The 18,090-nt window shown below is 53.7% G+C and overlaps 1 protein-coding gene across 1 annotated transcript in view; it reads right to left on the bottom strand.

The window, feature by feature from the left end:
• The window catches only part of SLC39A11 (solute carrier family 39 member 11), a 98,505-nt gene extending 83,219 nt beyond the window's left edge, over window positions 1-15,286 (bottom strand). Inside the window, exons 1-4 of the mRNA XM_056362057.1 lie at window positions 15,208-15,286; window positions 14,178-14,291; window positions 13,129-13,167; window positions 5,406-5,564 (exon numbers count right to left, since the gene is read on the bottom strand). Coding sequence (XP_056218032.1) covers window positions 5,406-5,564; window positions 13,129-13,167; window positions 14,178-14,285 — 306 coding nt within the window. The 5' untranslated portion in view covers window positions 14,286-14,291; window positions 15,208-15,286. The remainder of the gene's footprint in view (window positions 1-5,405; window positions 5,565-13,128; window positions 13,168-14,177; window positions 14,292-15,207) is intronic.
• Between the last annotated feature and the right edge of the window lie 2,804 nt (window positions 15,287-18,090).

Below are 18,090 nucleotides of genomic sequence, written 5' to 3'. Positions count from 1 at the left end.
AGAAAATACAAATGCCCCACAAACAGGCATGTCCCTTGGTTAATGCTCGAATCAAAAAAGCCTCTACCTACTATGGCAAAGAGGATGTGCAGCTAATTAACTTTCTAGGAGCCACAGATGAACAGGAAAAAGCACATTAAGAATGGAAACTTGTGACGGGCATGTCTCGAAGGAATTAGCAAATTGCATAAGATGAACCTTTATTCCGATTACAAATTAACACCAGCAACAAGATCCAGCACATTTTTACTGCCTCATGAAATAATTAACCCATCAAATCCAGCTCCATGCAAATCAGAAGGGAGAGGAGAATTAAAGGCTTTCTGTCTTCGCTGGGTGGAAGCACACACGCTGCCAGTGCCAAGCTGGGAGCACCACTGACACCCCTGAACTGCACCCACACTGCTAACCAGTGCCCTGCCTCGTTACCCTGGGACACCAGCTATGTGCCAGGAATCGCTACCTTGAGTTGTCCCCCCCAGAAAAAATGCTTCCCATGGTCTAATCCAGCTGTGGTTTAGCCCCAAGAAAGAAATTACTAATTTAAATAACATGCAATGATGCCTGCAGCAGGTACAATGGTCTCTCCTCCCCCTCCTGCAGCTCCACCATCCACGCACTATTCCCAGCTTTCCCTCAGTGAGTGACTTGCACAGATTCAGCAAGAAAAATACACATCCTCAAGGCACATTCTGAGCCAAACAAGACATCATCGTTATTAAACAGGAGAGTACCCCTTGGATATCTGTTTACCAACTTCTCAAATCCTTCCCCAGGGTGCTTGCCAAAAATAGCCTAAAAGTCACTGTGTAAAATGCCCAGTCCCAGACTATGATCCAAAAAAGCCTGCAAGCTTCATTTGCTAAAACTAGAGAAGGGCAGGAGCACAACACAATTACATTTTGAGAGGGTTAATGGGATTCAGCCTCCTACTATGAACATCCACACATGCACCCGCTCCGCTCTCACCCATCCCACATGAAGATCCTCAGCCTGCTCATGAAAACTGTCACGCAGCTGCAAACCACAGCCCAAAATATTTCAAAACCAGTATGAAATGCAAGCCCCAGACCCCAGGCAGGGGTTTCGGCCACGCTGATCCTTTTTGTGGCACAGGGGGCCAGTGCTGACACCAATCACACGTCAACCCAGGCAAAAGGCTTTTAAAAGGCACTTTGGTTACTATTTGTTTTAAATCGAAGGAATGGTATACCCATCACACGTGGCTTTATTGATTCACTCTGTTCTCAGAAAAAAAAACCCACCCAACCAAAAAAACAACAAACCCTGTATCTAGCTGACAAGAAAAAAAAACCAAACTAATCCAATTGAGATGGTATTTCCATGACAGAATTACAGCCCTGGCTCCCCATCCTCCCATCCCCAATCATCTTTTACACGAGAAGTATTGGCAGGCTCCTAGTTATAACTGAGTAGTGGCCCACCCGCTCTCTCCCTGGATTATGTGTTAACTCCTGGTTCTCCTGCAACATCTGCCTTCCCCTCCCCCTCGACCACCACTCAGCTCTCCTGGGGGGGACCCCGAGGCTGCCCTGACCCCACACACCACGGCATCCATCTGGGCCCTGGACCGAGCCTGGCTCCCACTGCAGACTTGCACCCACCACAGCTGCTTTCTGTATGTGGACAGATGTTTGAGCAAAATGAAGCCTAGAGGTAGAGGAGATGAAGCTGATTAAGCCTCATTATTCTATTTAGCATAACGAGGGGGGAGCCATGAGGACGTCATGCAGCCGGGAAGCGGAAAGAACAAGACTGTTAATAGAAGCGCGCGCGCACACGTGGGCAGGCAGGTACAGCCGAGCTGACATGCAGCCTGCGAGGGGCTTATTACCTCCGCTTTGACCAGCTTGCTTTCTCCTCTCCCCTGCCTGTGCCACATTCCCAATGCCACCAGCACAGTGTCTGAATTCCCACTTGCTCAGAGAAGCGGTCAAGGGCAGTGATCTGGAATAGGCAGGAGCCAGGGAGCTCCTGGGAGCCACAACTTCAACACAGGTGGCTCTGCTGCACCCAGCCCCAGCATCCCACCCAAAGCCCACCCGCGTGGGCACGGGAACTCCACCAGCCTGCAGCACCGCCAGGAGAGATCTTGAGGGTCCACCGGCTCAAAGACAAATGTAACACATGTGCATGTGAAAATTCAGGAGCCAAAGCAACCAGGGTCTGTCTGAAAACTGGAGTCAGGGCCGGATGCATCCTCTGGACTCTTGTGGCACTCCTCTGGGAAGAGGGAGGCCGGAGCAAGAAATACATCACAGAAACCCAATAAAACATCACACTGAACAAAACCCAGCCAAGTCAACAGAGCTGCAAGACAGATTTGAATGATGAGAATAATAATACTTCATTCCAGCATTCCTATACATTACTGTAGGCCCAAAATAGCTACTCTGTGATCAGAGACTTACTGCACTGAGCGATACTTTTAAGTAAGGTCTCCCTCAAAAGCTTCTGGCAAATGCCCTCAACCCCAACCCCTTTTAGTAGACAGGAGCATCTCATACACCCCTCCAACACCTGTCAATTCTCCCCATCCACCCCATTAAATACCAGTTGAAGGCCAAGTTCTTATATCAAAAGTAGCCATAAGGTTAAACTAGAGCAAAGGAAGGAGAGAAACCTGTTGTGGCATCACTGGGGCCAGGGAAGGAAGAGACAGACAGCCCATTTGTTAGCAGTTTAAAATATTCCAGAAACTACAGCAACATCCTGCTGCAGAAGCAGCTCTGCCACCACCTCCCCAGCCACCAAACCAGTGCAGCTGGTAGAGACACACTTTGGCTGAACACCACATTTGAGGAGGTGGTAATCAAAATGAGGGAGAGCCCCTTTTTTTAGGGCTCCTGAGGCCTCTCTGCAAGGGTCTCGCTCTCCAAGCACACCCAAATGCCCTGTTGCGGTTTGTTGTCCTCCACCAGCCCAGCCAAGCGCTCACAGGCCAGCATTTATCTCCTCTTCCATAAACTCAGCTAAAGAATGAACAAACATGTTAAAGGCTTCACAGAGGGAAATGGCAAAAGATAAAGATGTAATAGATTAGATCTGTCTTTTGTAAGGAATTTAATGACTACAGCTGTTCAGCATCATTAACCAGTTTGTCTTGAAGTTTTAACTCTCCCACCCGTTTGAGCAAACACTCGGGTACCACTGCAGCCACCCAGCTCCTGATGAGGCTGCAGCAGGAGTGAAGCCTTGCTCCCTCCTCAAGGAGGGGGGCTGGGATGATAAGGAGTCATTAAAAGCTTTTACTACCTGTTGCTATCCAGCACACCAATTACAGAGGAGTGCCAGGCAGAGAGAGAACTCTCTGCAAAGAGCAACCTGCTAAAACCTGATCCCTTGTCCTGCCCTCCCAGGGACAGCGTGCCCCATGGTCCCTCCAGCATCCCTTCCCCACCCAAGGGGAAGTGGGGTGGGGAGGGGGTGTACAAAAACAACCCTGAGATTTTAACTGACTTTAGAAGAAGCAAGAGTTGTTGGAAGTGCAATGGCTTAACCCTTGCCTGAGCAGCACTGGCTCCTGAGAGAGAACTCTGGCCTCCAGCTGAAAGGAGATGCATCTCGAGCTGAATTCCCCAGCCAGCACAGCCCCAAGGATGGCTCAAGACTGACCAGGCACCGGCCAAATTTTCATTTCAACACATTCAGCTTTAACCTCTACTCACACTCCTTCCACAACATCCCTCATAACTTCACCAAGTCTCTGGGCAGCCTGTCCTTTTCCTAAAGCATCCCAGAAGTCACATCTCCTGCTCATTGCAGGGTCCCTGAACAGCCCCAGGAGCCACCACCACTGCCTCTGGGCAGGGAGCACAGCAGCCCCCCGTACCCCCAAATGCCAGCTCTCCTGACCCTGCCCAAGTTATCCAGGGGAAGGACAAGCAGCACTTAGCATCTGCACAAGCTCTAACAAGGCGGGTGCTGCCTACTATCCGGCTGGAGGAGGCACCCCAGCTAAGGGACACCCCCTTTTTCTGGAAGCAAACCCCACAGGCAGCAGCACCAGCCATGGGGCATAGATCCCCTTCGTGCTCGGCGTTAGCACACGCACCAGCCACCAGATTCCCTGTGGGACAAGCATGCAGGGGCACGTGCCCTCCCACATGGCACAAGTGGCTGTGTCAAGCCAGAGGAAGCAACAGCTCACCTCCCATCAGTGTAAAGCAAGATATGATTGTATATTTTATACATACTCCACTGCTCCCTACAAGGCTGTCACCCTCAGCACCTTGCCACCACTCCATCCTGCTCTTCGCAACACAAGAATTTCACTGCCCCCAATGCTCTTCCCCCTCCTCACGCTCCTGTTGCAAAACTCAGCGGAGAGGAACACCAGCCATCCGGAAGAAGCAGGTTTTGTGGTGCAGCCGTTTGTCCACCCTGTTGGGAAACATCAGCTTCAGGCAGCTGATCAAACACATCCCCGGCTCCATCCAGCGCCTCCTAACAAGGGCGATGGCTGCGATGGCCAACGCAGGAAAGAGACCTCGGGTGACAGAGCAGAGGGAAGAAGCTGGGTTTGACAGCAAACGGCTTCCAAGGGCTCTGGCTGACTGGTGGCAGCACCCAGCCCCCACCACATCCTGCAAAGTGTTCAGGACCCCCAAGGAGAGGCAGGACATGGGCAGGCAGAGCGCAGAGCAGGGCCAGGCTTTCAGCAGTTTGACACCACTGTCATTTTATTTGTTTCTTCTTTACTTCAATGCATCCATTTGCACTGGAAGTGACACACCATAATATCAAGCAATTTTCTTCATAGGTGAGGATGTGTTTGGCTGTACCCGTCAGGAGAGGCTCAAAAAGCAAGGGAGCGGGGAAGGCTGATTGCTGCAGGCTCCCCTGGACACCGGGGTATCCAGCTGCACCGTTCTTCAAATGGAAAGCCTCACACTCCTTACTCATAACCACAGATAATCCCCCCTTCCTCCAAAATCAATACAAAATTTAAAAAGCTCTTTGCAAGTTTTTGAAAATATCTCTACTAAGCCATTCTTCTGTTTTCAGCTGTACAAATCCAACAGCTTCCAATTTATTTTTTTTTTAATAATACTCCTCGACAGTAGGATGGTTCTTTCAATTTTGAAATGCTTAGAGGGTTGGCAGCTCTGTGAATTAAACCCCTGGGCTGAAACAGAAGGTCACACCTGAACTGTTTGCAAAGTGTTGCCAGTGAAAAGAACAAAAGCAGAAGCGTGAAGGGGGGGCGGGGAGAAGGAGGAAGGAAAAAAGTGCAGACAGCCTAAAGCTGCATTCAGCACTGGCAGAGCCACCCAGGATCTCGGAGAAAACATGATTTCATTAAATCTGTGATAGAAACCAATCTGTATCTGGCTTCTATCACAGCAGAGCTGAAGCCCCCCAGCCCAGGAACACCCACTTACCAGTGCCGGGATGAGCAGGTCGGCGAAGTACACAAAAGCTGCTCCCAGAGCGAAGCCCACGGCCACTGGGAAGAAAGCGAAGGCACCGAAGCTGCCGGACTCCTCTGCCATGTCGATAGCCGGGGCCAGAAGTGACCAGTAGGAAGCGGCCAGCATGACCTGGGAGACAAAAGGGGAGCAGTGAGAACCATGCAGGCACCGATGCCACGAGGATCTGACACCACATCTGACACCGACTGCTGCACGGCAGCACCGCCAGCTCCCCCCGCCAGCTGCCCACCAGCCAAGGAAATCCCCACGCTCACCCCCACTGCAACCCAGCAGAGCCATCCAAACCCGCTTCCCAACAGGACAAATCCCTGAAGGATGGAGAAGTGAGGGTTCTTCCCCATTTTCACCAAGGCTCTTCTTGGCTCCAAAGTCCCAAGCAGCAAACAAACACCACAAGATGATCAGGGCATTTTTCTGTGCCATTAACACAGCCACGACCGCCATCCAAACAGGAATGGCAACAGTGGGAGCAGGAAAGCCATCCTCTCCTTGGGTGTTCTGCAGTGACAGGAGTAGGTCCACGACCCTCTCATTCACTGCACCCCAGCCAAAGCCAGAGTGAACCAAATCCTTCTGCACCCACCTCTGGGCTTCTCCACAGAGCTGGCAGGGGACGAAGAATGCACAGCCTTGATCTCATGCAGAAAAAAAAAAATATTGGATAGCAACTGGAACCAAAGAGCCATCTCCAAGCTGGCCAAGGGCACGTCACAACTTTGCTATACAGTTTTAAACCTGCTGCGGTTTAACAGCCAGCGTCCCCATCTCACCACCCCAGGCCAAGGCAACTGCAGCACGAGGGCTTTGCAACTCCTCTGCTTCTGCACGGACCAACACTTGGGCTGCTCCTGTCCCAGCATCCAAGCCAGAGGGCCCAGCCTGGGAAGAGAACAAGTTCCCACCCTGAACCGCAATGCACCAGTTCCCAGCACAAACCAGTGCTGCCAAAGTCCTACCCAGTTTGCACCAGGAATAATAAACCTTGCCAGCAGCAGAGGGCTTTTTTCCTTGCTTGCTGCCTAGCAGGGAGGGAGAAGGCACATCTACCCAAAAGACCACAGAAAAACAGTATTTTGGACTTGTGGGGATCTCCAACCCAGCCCTGCTCAGAGCTGGTTGCTCAGGTTGATACCCAGCGTGGAGAACAGAAAGCCAAGCGAGACACCAGTTTCACAAGCTTATATTAAAGAACATAATATTAACATGCATTTTATCACCTTATCTCTTCCCCTCCTCTGCGGCCCAACATACTGGGCTGGGTTAATTAAACAGTCATCAGCTTAGCACAATGCCCTCGGCAGCTGCCAGTTTCTCTCCCTGCAGCCATTCAGCTCCATGGGAGCTCAGCTGTGACCAGCTCTGGGGACCAGTCCCATCACACACAGGGAGGAAGCAAGTGAGCAAGACAAGCACAGATGGGCTTAAAAATCACACAGATCTGTGTCAGGCTTTGGGAAACTGCACCAGCAAGGGGTAGGGATGCGGCAGCACCCGCTGCCCTGCCGTGGGCAGACGGGGTCCATGTTGCCTTAGGGTGGTCCAGGCAATGCTCCGAGCTCTCCCCCAGCCCTGCCTTCGAGCGGTGAAGCACATCAAAGGGGAGCTCTCGCCAGAGGAAGGATTGTGGGATCAGGATCCAGCAGGAACAAGAAAAGCAAGCCTGGAGACAGCAGTGGGAGGGATCTCCCTCACCTGTGAGGAAAGGTGACCCTGCCTCTCCATCCAGCAACCCACCCCAAGCACCCCACAAAGCCCCATTTGCAGGATGCTCAGAGGAGATGCTGCTCAGCCTGCTCTCACAGTATGGGTATTCGCCTGCGGAAGAGAAGTGTGTAACAAATTATTACATTTTAAATCACTTTTAAAGAAAGAACGAGATGCCTATTGCTGTAGACACCAGTCCCTGAGGGATTGTGTAAATCTCAGCTCGCTATGAGTAAGAAGAAAGCAGGCTGTCATGTCAGGCTTAACCACGGCTGTCAAACTTCATATTTCAAATGCCACCTCCTTTAAAAAACAACCACACACCCCAACATGGAAACACAAGCAACAGGGAAAGGCTCTGCAGAATTATATTGTCATCTTATGTTAAGATATCATTTCTCCATGGAAAACAGAGGCCTGACACTGCTCAGCCTCCAGATCCTGTCACCACTGGAGTCAGCAACGGAGCTCCCACCAGCTTCACTGGTACACGGGCTCTGGGGGAAGATGATGACAGAGCTTTAAGCCACCCCAGCCTCACCAGCTGAAGGAACAAACTGCTGGGCTGAACCAACCAGCTTCACTTGCTTGGTAAGGAAAAGCAATTTATTCCTACACTCTGATGCAGCAAAACCCCTCAACTCCACTTGGTGGGGGAGCTGGAAGTCATCACCCTGCAGCAGCCAGCAGAAGTGACAAGGTCCCTGTGCCTCCCCTCAGCCCACCTCAGAGCCCAGGTGTGAGCTCCCAGACACAGGCTTGACCTTGAGCCAAGGTCCTGCTCACCCTCTTCAGCATCAGACCTGGAATTTACCCCTCTGATTCAGCACCATCCCTTATCAGATGACGCTCCTGAACTAACAAAAGGGTGAGGATGAGGATCTTTTTTTGTTGTTGTTACTTAAATCAGGCTGCTGGCAAAAAGAATAATAAAAAAAAAAATCACACTTCATTTCAAAACTTTGAATTCTCCAGGGACAGGAACCCAAACCCCACCAATATCACTGAGCAAGCCAGCATCAAAGACAGGAATAAGAGAGAAAAAGCCTGCCTGGGCTCTCCTCAGATCAATAAAACATGAAGCCACTTTGGCGGAGTGTACAATTCTCCGCACAAAGCCTTCCCCTCGCACCAGCCCTGCTCAGCCCAGCCAAGATGGGGAGCAGGGGACCCATAGCGCACCGGCTTGCTGGCACCAGGACACATGCCTCCTGCCAAACTGGATTTGGACATTTTTGCAGAGACTTCGTGCTCCAGAGCCAAGATGCAACAATGCTGTAAATCTACCAGCTCTGGGGAAAATAAGCTGTGGTTGATGGGGGAGGAGAAAGCACACAGAAGGCAGCTGCGTATCTAAAGCATCCCTGGGTTGCCGGGAGCCCAAACCCTTCCCTGGGATACATCAGGGAAACTGGAGACAAAAGCCAGGCTCAAAACCTGACTGCCTCATGCCACGGAAGATGACTGAACCCAGATCTGTGTCCTCATGCTAATGGGAAACCCTTGAAACGTGCCAGGCAGCAGGATTTATGACGACACTGTGCCCCAGCACCTCTCCCAGGGTTTGATGGGTCTCCATCGCATCCCCTTCCAGGCAGGGACTCACTGTGGGTGCCCTCACTTCTCCCCACCCAGACCACAGAGCCAGCACCGCCTCAGCTCAGCCCACACAGCTTCAGAGCCACACAGGAGCTTTTTTCTGCAAATAATCAGGGCAACGATCTTCATCCCCAGCTGCAGCTGGCCCTGCTGGACCTCAGCATGAGGGGGAGCATCCTTGTAAATCCAAGCCCAGTACCACACCACTGCATTAAAATTAAAGCCCTCATCTTGTTTGCTGTGAGTGGCAACATCTCACAACACTCCTGCACGATCATCAAGATGAGAACGGCAACTTCAGGGGAAACAGCCACGTTAACAGCGTGCGGATCGGAAAACCCAAGCCGCTCACAAGCGAAGGAGATCCCCTTGGCAGGACAGGGAAGTGGAAGGTGAGAGACCAGCAGGACACCTTCCCTGCCAAACTTTTCCACTTGACTTCATTAAGGCTCCAACAACGAGAATCAGCCTCAGTAGACCTGTGTAAATTACTGATGCTGTTTTAAGCAGCACTGAAAGAGAATATTCAATACCAGACGTGCCTACTGCAGTTTAAAGAGCATGTCTTTCTGATTTTCTGCTTCACCTGGGACAGAAGAAACCAAACTGCGACCCAGTAAGAGGAATAGCCATGCGAGGCTGTAGGGAAGGAGGACTGCAGGTTTCATGTAGTGTTTATGATGTCCGAGAGTACAGCACCTCCAGGATAACACTGAGATAACAGAGAATATCAGAAGGAAAAAAAAAGGTCTTATTTAAGAATATCAAGATGTAAGAGAAAAGCCAGAATTCCACATCAGATGCCCAAGCAAGAAAAGCCATTTCTCCATAGAAAAACATCGCCTCAGAGGTTTTCATATACAAAGCCCTCCATTATCTATAATTTCCAGAAAGGGAACTGAGGCAGAGAGAAGCTAAACACATGGACACCCAAGCAGAGGTACCAGGCTGGAAGAAGCTGAGCTCCTTCACACTGCAGCAGCCAGCCACACAGGCTCCCTTCTCCCGAGATGACACTTACGCCATCAGATGTGGTCAGCTTGACCTGTGCCAAAGGGGACATTGCTTTGCAGTCCGGATGCTCCCGGCACACCCCAGCTCAGGGCACGGCAACTTGACCACACGCCCAGGCTTACATCAGCTCCCCCAGATCAGATGGATTCTCTGAAGGCAGCGCCGAGCCGTAGCTTTCTGGACCCCAAAGGAACACTCTGCATCCCAGACCATCCTCCTTGAGGTCACCTAGACATCCCTGTCCCACACCCTCCTCCTGGCTCAGCAGCTGTAGAGAAGCTTTTAATTAATTCTGGTTTTATTTTGCTTTGCAAGCTCACAGAAGATGAGCAGGCAAATCATTACCAACAGGAGAGACAACCGTCTGTTATACCCTGTTTCATCAGCAATCCTGGTCTTGGAGAGCAGCATGCATGCTCCCTGGAACCCAGATGACTAACAGAAATCCTGAGCTGAGCACCAGAACAGCAAGGTTAGAAGCGATACCTGCCTCCAAAAGCACAGGAATTGGAGTTTTGCTGGTTCTGACAGAGTACAACAGAAGTTTAATTAAACCTGGCAGCCCAGATTTCACAGCAGAGATAAAGAGGCAGTTAAGTTCTGCCTCTCGCTGCTCCAGGGCTCAGAGCAACAGCCCATCCATATCTGCAAGAGATCGACATCAAAGACATGGTCTCTACAACAGAAATCCCTTACAGCAAGATAAGTAGTCCACGATCAGAGCAGCACTGCCATCAGAAGAAACACTTCTTGAAGGGAAGAAGAGGAAGAAAAAACAGTACAAATAGGTTTCCAAACACTGCATCCTGCTTTTTGCCCTGCATGAAGCCAGCCTGCCAAAACACCAAGCGCCCACGCTGCTCCTGAGGTTCCTCCAACACCAGTTTTGCAGCACAAGCCTGGATGAGGTAGGAACAGCCCCTTGTCCCAGCCAGCCAGGAGGACTTCACAGCCCACCTGGGTTCCCTTTCCAGGCAAACCTGCCTCAGGCATGCCACCTACTTAGCTCCAGCATCACATCCCACCTCCACAATCCTGCAGTGAGCTGCAAGTCAGCCACGGTCCCTCTTGCCAAAGGGCTGAGTCAGGAGGCGGTTTCTCCTCCATCTTTTCCGTGGACTCTGCAAAGCTGCCAAGCACACACATCACTAGTGCTTCCCTTGTCTGTACAGGGAGGAAAATGTTTCTCGTGTTAAAACCTTTCAGGTAAAGAAAAGCTAAAGACAGCCAGTCAATCAATTACAATGCTGTCCAGCTGGGAAAAGAAAACCATCTGCTAGGAACTCAGGGGGAACCTGTTACCTGGGAGTAACACCCAGCAAACCCCTCCTCGGCGCCGGGCAGCTGCACTGAGGAAGCATGAAGGTGCAGGGTTGAGCACAGCCCTCTCAGGGGGGGTATGCCAGCCCCATGCCACGCAGCAGGCAAAGAGCTACAGGCACATCTGGAGCAAACTAAGGCAAAAGGAAGATAAATTTGGTGCTTTTGCCATGTCACTGCCACCCAAACACTTGGCCACCGAGCAAGAACCTGCTTCTAGCAAGCCCAGCAGCCCTAGAAGCAACCATGGCACAATCACCTGCAGATCTGTCATCTTCCTCCAAAAGAGCCATCCTGGCCATGCAGCATCAGTTCTCTGCAGTGACCCTGGGTGACACAGGCAGCTCAGCTCAACCCAACCAGCACCAGCTTCAGCAGCTCAAGCCTACAAACGCAACTTAGAAGCCTTCACAAATCTCAGCTTGTGGGTGGTTTAGGTGGCAGCACCTCCAGCCAGCAGGATGTGCCACCACAGGCTCCCTCACTGTCATTCCCCTCTAGACACTGCAGCAACCCCAGGGGGAAAAAAAAAGTTCCCTTTCCTGCTCCAAGCACAGCAAACTGAAAGAAGCCAGGGGAAAAGTAACTGTTTGTAGAACTTCTGCTTCACCAGCCGAGCCACGCCTCTGCTGCACAGGGATGACTCAGTGCTCCTGGCAGGGTGACACTGCGGCCACAGCAAGGACAGCATCATGCCGTGCTGGGGCAGCACCCGAACCAGCCCTTGGACAGGGCAGACACCCCACCATGCCCTGGTACCTCCCCAGATGCAGGACAGTTGTGCTGGCTGCTTTTGCAGACAGCAGTGCCACGTCAAGGGGACAGCCCAGCGCACGCTGTCCCCAGCAGCATCTCCCTGACACCACAAAAGTGGCTCCAACTTGGCTTGTAGGGACAAGGGTGTGTCTTGCAGAGAAAAACAGCTCAGAAATCAAACCACAGGGGAAGCTCCAGAACAGGCAATTCCTAACGCAAGTGATCCATTTATAAATGATGGCCCACGAATCTGCTACAACAGGCAAGCTGAATTATTCACATTAGCAGGTTGCAGGCACATTCCAGGAAAGCTTGTTAGGGAGCAAACCGAGCTCTGTAGCCTTTCATGTCACCCGCCACAGCAGGCTCTTGCTCAGTGCAGCTGGGTTTGCTCCAGCCACTGGGAACAGCAGACCTGCAATCTCCACAGCTGCGAACAGTTAAATTGCACCTTGATTAGCAGCATTGTGGCACCTGGGGGTGCACAGGGAGGAAGGGGCACAGCCTCGGCACAAGCAGCATTGCTGCACGCCACAGGATGGCTCACCCATGCTGCCAGGCTCGTGGTTCACCCTGAAACCTAGTAGCGTCGCCCACGCTCCAGGTGCCAGCTACACAGCCAGGACACAGCGAGCGGGGCCTGGCAGAGCCCTGCGCCCAGGGAAGATGCACCTTCCACCCAGAGCACATCCCCTGGGCTCTCAGGCACACTCTAGCACCTGAAGGAAAACTAACGTGATTTAACAAGTCTGAATGCGCCTTCCACCTGCTCCCCATCACAGCAGGAGGTCTACATTCACAAGCCCCACAGTTTCATGTCTTCCTTCAAGAAGGACGCAACAAACCCCACATTTAGCATGCGCCTTCAATGCAAAGTGTCTTTATTCTCCCTTCTTCCAAGGGCTTAAAGCACCCACGCTCTGCAGGAGACCAAGAAGCACAAAGCCTCCAGGACAACGGCTCTCCTGTCCACCTTCATCGCACCACTGCTCCAGGAGGAGCAATTCAGAAGCCCAAGGAAGCAAAAAGAGTTTAACTCAAGAGATCCAAATCCTGCATGGGCAGCTTGACATCCTTGTGACCCTCCTCACCAAAGAGGCACAGAGACGTGACAAGACCTGAGCAGTACCACACCATGCTCTTCCCTGCCCCACCTACACCTCAGGCAATTATCCAAGAAACACTAACACAAGCAGGCAACCAAAGGAAGCATGGTAGAGCTTCAGAGGTGTCGGCAGGAGAACAAGCAGAGACAAGGAGTAGAAGGAGCTGTACTTACCCCCGCAGCAAAGCCTAAGCTCCCATCTAGGATCCGCCTCTGCAATAAAACACAAAATACACCATTTACTCCCAGTAGAAGCAGCAGAGTCAACACCACCGTAAACCTCGCAGACGAGGGAAGGCAGCTGCACCGCTACCACACTGAGATATCCTTCTTCTTCCCATTTCTGTAACCCAAGTGATTTCTGTGCTTTGAGGCAAAAGCCGTGCTTTTCACACAGAGCAGCCCACCATCACCAAAAGCCTATAGTGCATCCTGGCTCCCTCAACCCACTGGCAGTGCCCAGATTGGGCTCAACCCATCCAGTGCCCATGTCAAAGGATGCAGAAAGGTAAACCAGAAACTCTCCTGCCCAGTTGTACGTGCTGCCCTGCATTTCCCCTCCCTGAACATTTTGATTCCTGTAATAACGAGCTGCTACAAACAAAGCCATTACTCTTCCAGTAGCCCAGCACGTACCCTGCCCACCTCACTCCCAGTGCAGTTTTTCTTCATTAGCACATCATCCTCCCCCAGGAAGAAAACTAACGTGCTACTGCAAAGGGAATCTCACTTTGCAAAGAACTCCTGAATAAATCATCACAAGAGAGAGCCATAAATAATAAATCCATCCAGGCAATTTTGAACACAACAGCAAGGAGGGCCTCTAATTCTGAAATACAAGATGACTTAAAGAGCAGCACTTGGCTTGCTCTGAGCATGGGCTGACCCCAATCCTGCACTGGGGATGCAGCAGCAAAGCCAGGTTACAGGAGGAGAACCTGCTGTTCCAAACACAGAGCCCTGCCTGCAGCTCTGCCCCATCTCCCAAGTGCCGTGAGCTTGCTACAGCACATACCACAGCCTGGGTCAGGAATTTGATTTCCTTCTCCTCTTCTGTGTTGACAGACAGGATAGAAATGAGCTGGATTTTTTTCTCCTCCTGTCCCAGGACCAACATCCAGTCCCTCACACTTGGGACCAGGCAGCCAAACCCCACCACGAGCATAGCACAGCCCCCTGCCCCGCTTGCCTCCCAGGGACAGAGGAGTGATCCCAGCACCCACCTGCCCGCTGGAAAACACAAACACCAGCGCCGAGCCAGCAGCTGTCAGCCCCCAGGTGAGGAAGGTTCCCAGCACCGCCTGGATCACCGGCCCGTGCCCTGGGATCATGCTGACCTAGGAGAGATTAGTTGCATCAGGAGAAGTGTGTGGTATTTAAAGACAGAGAATACCCCCCACACACACACCCCTCCTCACCGAAGAGGTAAGTTAACCATCCTCCCTGCTGAGCCTGTCTAAGCTTCTCTTCCCCTCAAGTAGGGCTTTGCAATTTAATCCAAGCACAGAGAAGAGGGACCAAGGAGGGATGGGATGCTCCACACCCCATCCGGTGCACGACCCCATGCCGATTTGGGGCTCAGCCCCCCAAGCTGGCACCAGGGCAGAGCAGCTCCAGAGAAACACACACCGCTCAAACCTCACCGAGTGAGGAAACGCTCCATCCCACATCCCCGGGGCAGCTCCCAGGCACGTGCACCACATCCCACTTCTCGGTGCCGCTTACTTACGCCGAAAACCCCCGTTCCCGGCGCTGGAGGCGAGCGGCCTCACAGCACCCCGCTCCGCTCAGCTGCCGGGACCAGGCAGAAAGGGGAACCAGGCCCGGGGCTGGGCCACCGAAACAGGGCTCGGGGCTGTGCCCGGGGGGGGGGTGCCGAGGGCGGGGGGGGACGGACACCTGAGTCCACCCGGCCCCGAGCGACCCGGAGCCGCGCTGCGAGGGAACACACGCGTGTGTGCAACTACCGACACGTCAATAGGTATGTAAGTACATACATATTTATACGCTTATATGCGAATATATCAAAATACAGGTGTATTTAAACGTTTATAGGTAGATTATGAGAAATACACACACCGTTCCCTTCCCTCCCCCTGCCGGGCCCCCCCAGGCCCCCTGCCTTGCCCCCGGCCCGCTGCCCGGCCCTACGGGGTGGACGCTCGCGTCAGACCCCCTCGGCTGCCCGGCCCCGCCAAGAGGGAGCCCCCCTGCCACTAACCCGCGCCCCCGGGGGACCCCGGCCCCGCTCACCGCCCGGCGCTGCCCGCCGCGGCCCCGCCACCACTTCCTGGTGCCGCCGCACGTGTCGCCGCCGCCCCGCCTATCAACGCGGCCGCCGCCAATGGGAGCGCGGCGGGGGCGGGCCGCCCGCGGCTCTGCGGTTCGGGAGGGGGAGGTGCGGGGACAGTGAGGCGGGCGGGCGGCGCGGGCGGGCGCGGCAAGGCGCGGGGGGAGCTGTCACCGCCACTGCCACCCCCGGGCACGGCGCAGCCCCCAGCTGCAAGGTGACCCCCGGGCAGGCTTCCCGCTGGGCTGCTTAAAGGCAGCTCCTGGTCTTTGGATTGGGGTGCTTCCATGGCGTGCCTTCCTGCCACCTGGCAGCTTGGGAGCATGGCCGGCATGGTGAGCTGTGCTCGTCAGCCGCGCTCATTAACAACCAGAAGTTGCACCTTAATGATCAGTACGTGGCAGCCTGCAATACCTAACAGGACCAAACAACCACTGTCCATCCCCGTCACAGCCTTTGGAGCATGCATCCGGCATCACGGCATCCTCCCCCAGCCGTTAACATCCCCCCAGAGCATCATCACGGGCAGAAGCAGCTCTGGCACCGATTCCTGCCCCAGCAGCTCAGCCACCTTGGCAGGAGGGTGAGGGGCTTACCCCAATGGCCATGGAGCAGAGGGAGCCGGGCCAGCCTCAGGGCTCGCTGGTGTCTCCTGCTTGTGCCGCGCCAGAAGGTGCAGGAGGTGGCAGAACGTCACATCCAATTCTTTTGCAACATAACCCTTCTTTATCAGAGTGTTTATCTTTTAAAAGCCTTTGATCAACCTCCCCTGCCACAGCTGGGAAAGGTCAAGGCCACTTGAAACCTCCCTGATTTAGGATTTAATCAATCTCCCCCTGTAATTGCCTGCATCCTTCATTAGCTCCCATAACAAGGCAGATGCAGTGCAAGGTGCCAGCTGGGAGGGACGTGGGGACAGAACAAAAAGGCTCCCCCCACCACCCCAGGGGTCCCTGACCAGCCGTGATGGAGGGGCTGGCAGGGCTGGGGACAGCTGGTGAGCTGGCGGGGCTGGCCGTGGGGACAGTGCTGACACGGGAGCCAGCCTGGCAAGCTGCCATGGGCTGGGGGCGGCTGGCAGGGATGTCCCTGCCTGGGGATGTGTGGGCAGCCCTGGGCACAATGGGGACAGTCGTGATGGCAGTGAGACTCCGTGCAGAAGCATCAGCAAAATCAATCGCATCCACCCCCCTTCCCCAGTGTCATTTCTACGTGCAGGGACACCTCCATGTCACCTTTTCCAGGAAAACAGGGCACCAGCTGTTCCCCCTCCTGCCTGCCTGCACAGTCCTGCCTGTCCTGCACAGCTCAGCCCCACAAGGGACAGGGACAGGGTCCAGGCCAGCCCTGGCCCCACAGCGGGCGGACGAGCCTGCTGCACCCAGTGCAGGCAGGCAAAGGCAGCACTGGCGAGGGCTGGCAGCTCCTCTGTGGCCTCTGCCTGTGGCAGCACCAGGAAGGATGAGACCAGTGGTCAAAACCATAGGTTACCTAGAGCCCCTAAAATGCATTTTAAAAAACAAAAGGGGCACAAATTCTTATGCAATCTCTCTCACAAAGGTGTGTGAGATGCTGCAAGGGGCAGCAACGCAGTCCTGGCTCCAGGGAGTCCTGGGGCCACCAGGCAGCCAAGACATAAATCCCTCCTTTTGTTAGTTTGTTTGTTTGTTTTTTCAATAAAGCTCCTTAGTGATGCCTGGGGTAGCTGTAGCAGGCAGGCGATGCAGAGAGACACATCCCAGCACAGCGATGGCCCAGGGCACTGCAAGCTGAGGCAGGTTTGGAGAAGCCCCAGACACGCCTCCCGCGGGGCACAGCAAATGGGGTCCCTCTGCTCCCACCCCGTCTCCCCTTTGCACCAGCTTGGCTCATTGCTGGGCTCTTTCCCAACCCAAATCCATCCATGTCAAGCTGGGGCGGTGGACAGAGCCAGCCTGGACCTGTACCAAGGCGCGGGCTGAGCCGAGGGAACGAGGACATCCAGAGACATCCCAGAGGACAGGGCAGGGGAGCAGCACAGCAGCACAGGCAGCGCCAAGCAGGGGTAACACCATCTCCATCCATCTCCATCCTACAAGCTAATGTCACCTATTAGTCACAGGGCACAAAGTGACAGCTTTATGCTTCTCTGCTGGCTTTCAGCTCGCTGTGAGAGACACGATGGACCCCGCGTAAGGCTGGGACCCGCTGCTGCTTTGAACAGGAGGGGATGCGAGTACCAGCGGATCTGCACATGCTGTAACTATCCCTGACATTTCAAGCTGGAGCAGGAAGCCTGACTGCCAGACACAGAGTACTGTTAAGTCCCGGTTTAATGCACACGACCCTCCAACAAGGCAGGCACAGCAGGGAGAAGCATGGGCAGGAGCAGAGATTTCGGTCCATGGTTGCCAAAGACTCATTAGCGTCAGGGGTTTAGCAATATGATTCACAGGGAACCTGTACAGCAGCTTTCACTGCAGCTCAGTCCCGGGTACCCTCGGCAGAGATCAATAAACTAATTACGGAGGCAAATAACAGCAGGGTGAGAATGGGAGAGGCGGGAGCGGGAGAAAGGAGCCGGCTGCAGGGAGGTCTGCGGGAGCAGGAGGCAGCCCCGGGAAAGGAGCCGAATGCGGATGGTGCAGGGCTCCCCTGGGAGAGCCTCTCACCCGCCAGGGCTGCAGAGAAACCTGCATCCCGCGGGGTCTGGATGCTGCAGGGATGCTACCGCCTGCCCTGGCTGCAGGTGAAGGCACCAGCACTTCTCCTTCCCCATCAATCACCGCTGCAGACACTGCCCGATTAAATCTGGCAGCAACCAGCCTGGTTCTGCCCTGCCTCAGGGGTGCAGGGAGACGGTCCAG

Source organism: Falco biarmicus, chromosome 1 (assembly GCF_023638135.1).
Source record: "Falco biarmicus isolate bFalBia1 chromosome 1, bFalBia1.pri, whole genome shotgun sequence".
Lineage (NCBI taxonomy): Eukaryota > Metazoa > Chordata > Aves > Falconiformes > Falconidae > Falco > Falco biarmicus.
The sequence above is the reverse complement of the archived record's forward strand: the minus strand, read 5'-3'. Positions and strand labels throughout refer to the sequence as shown.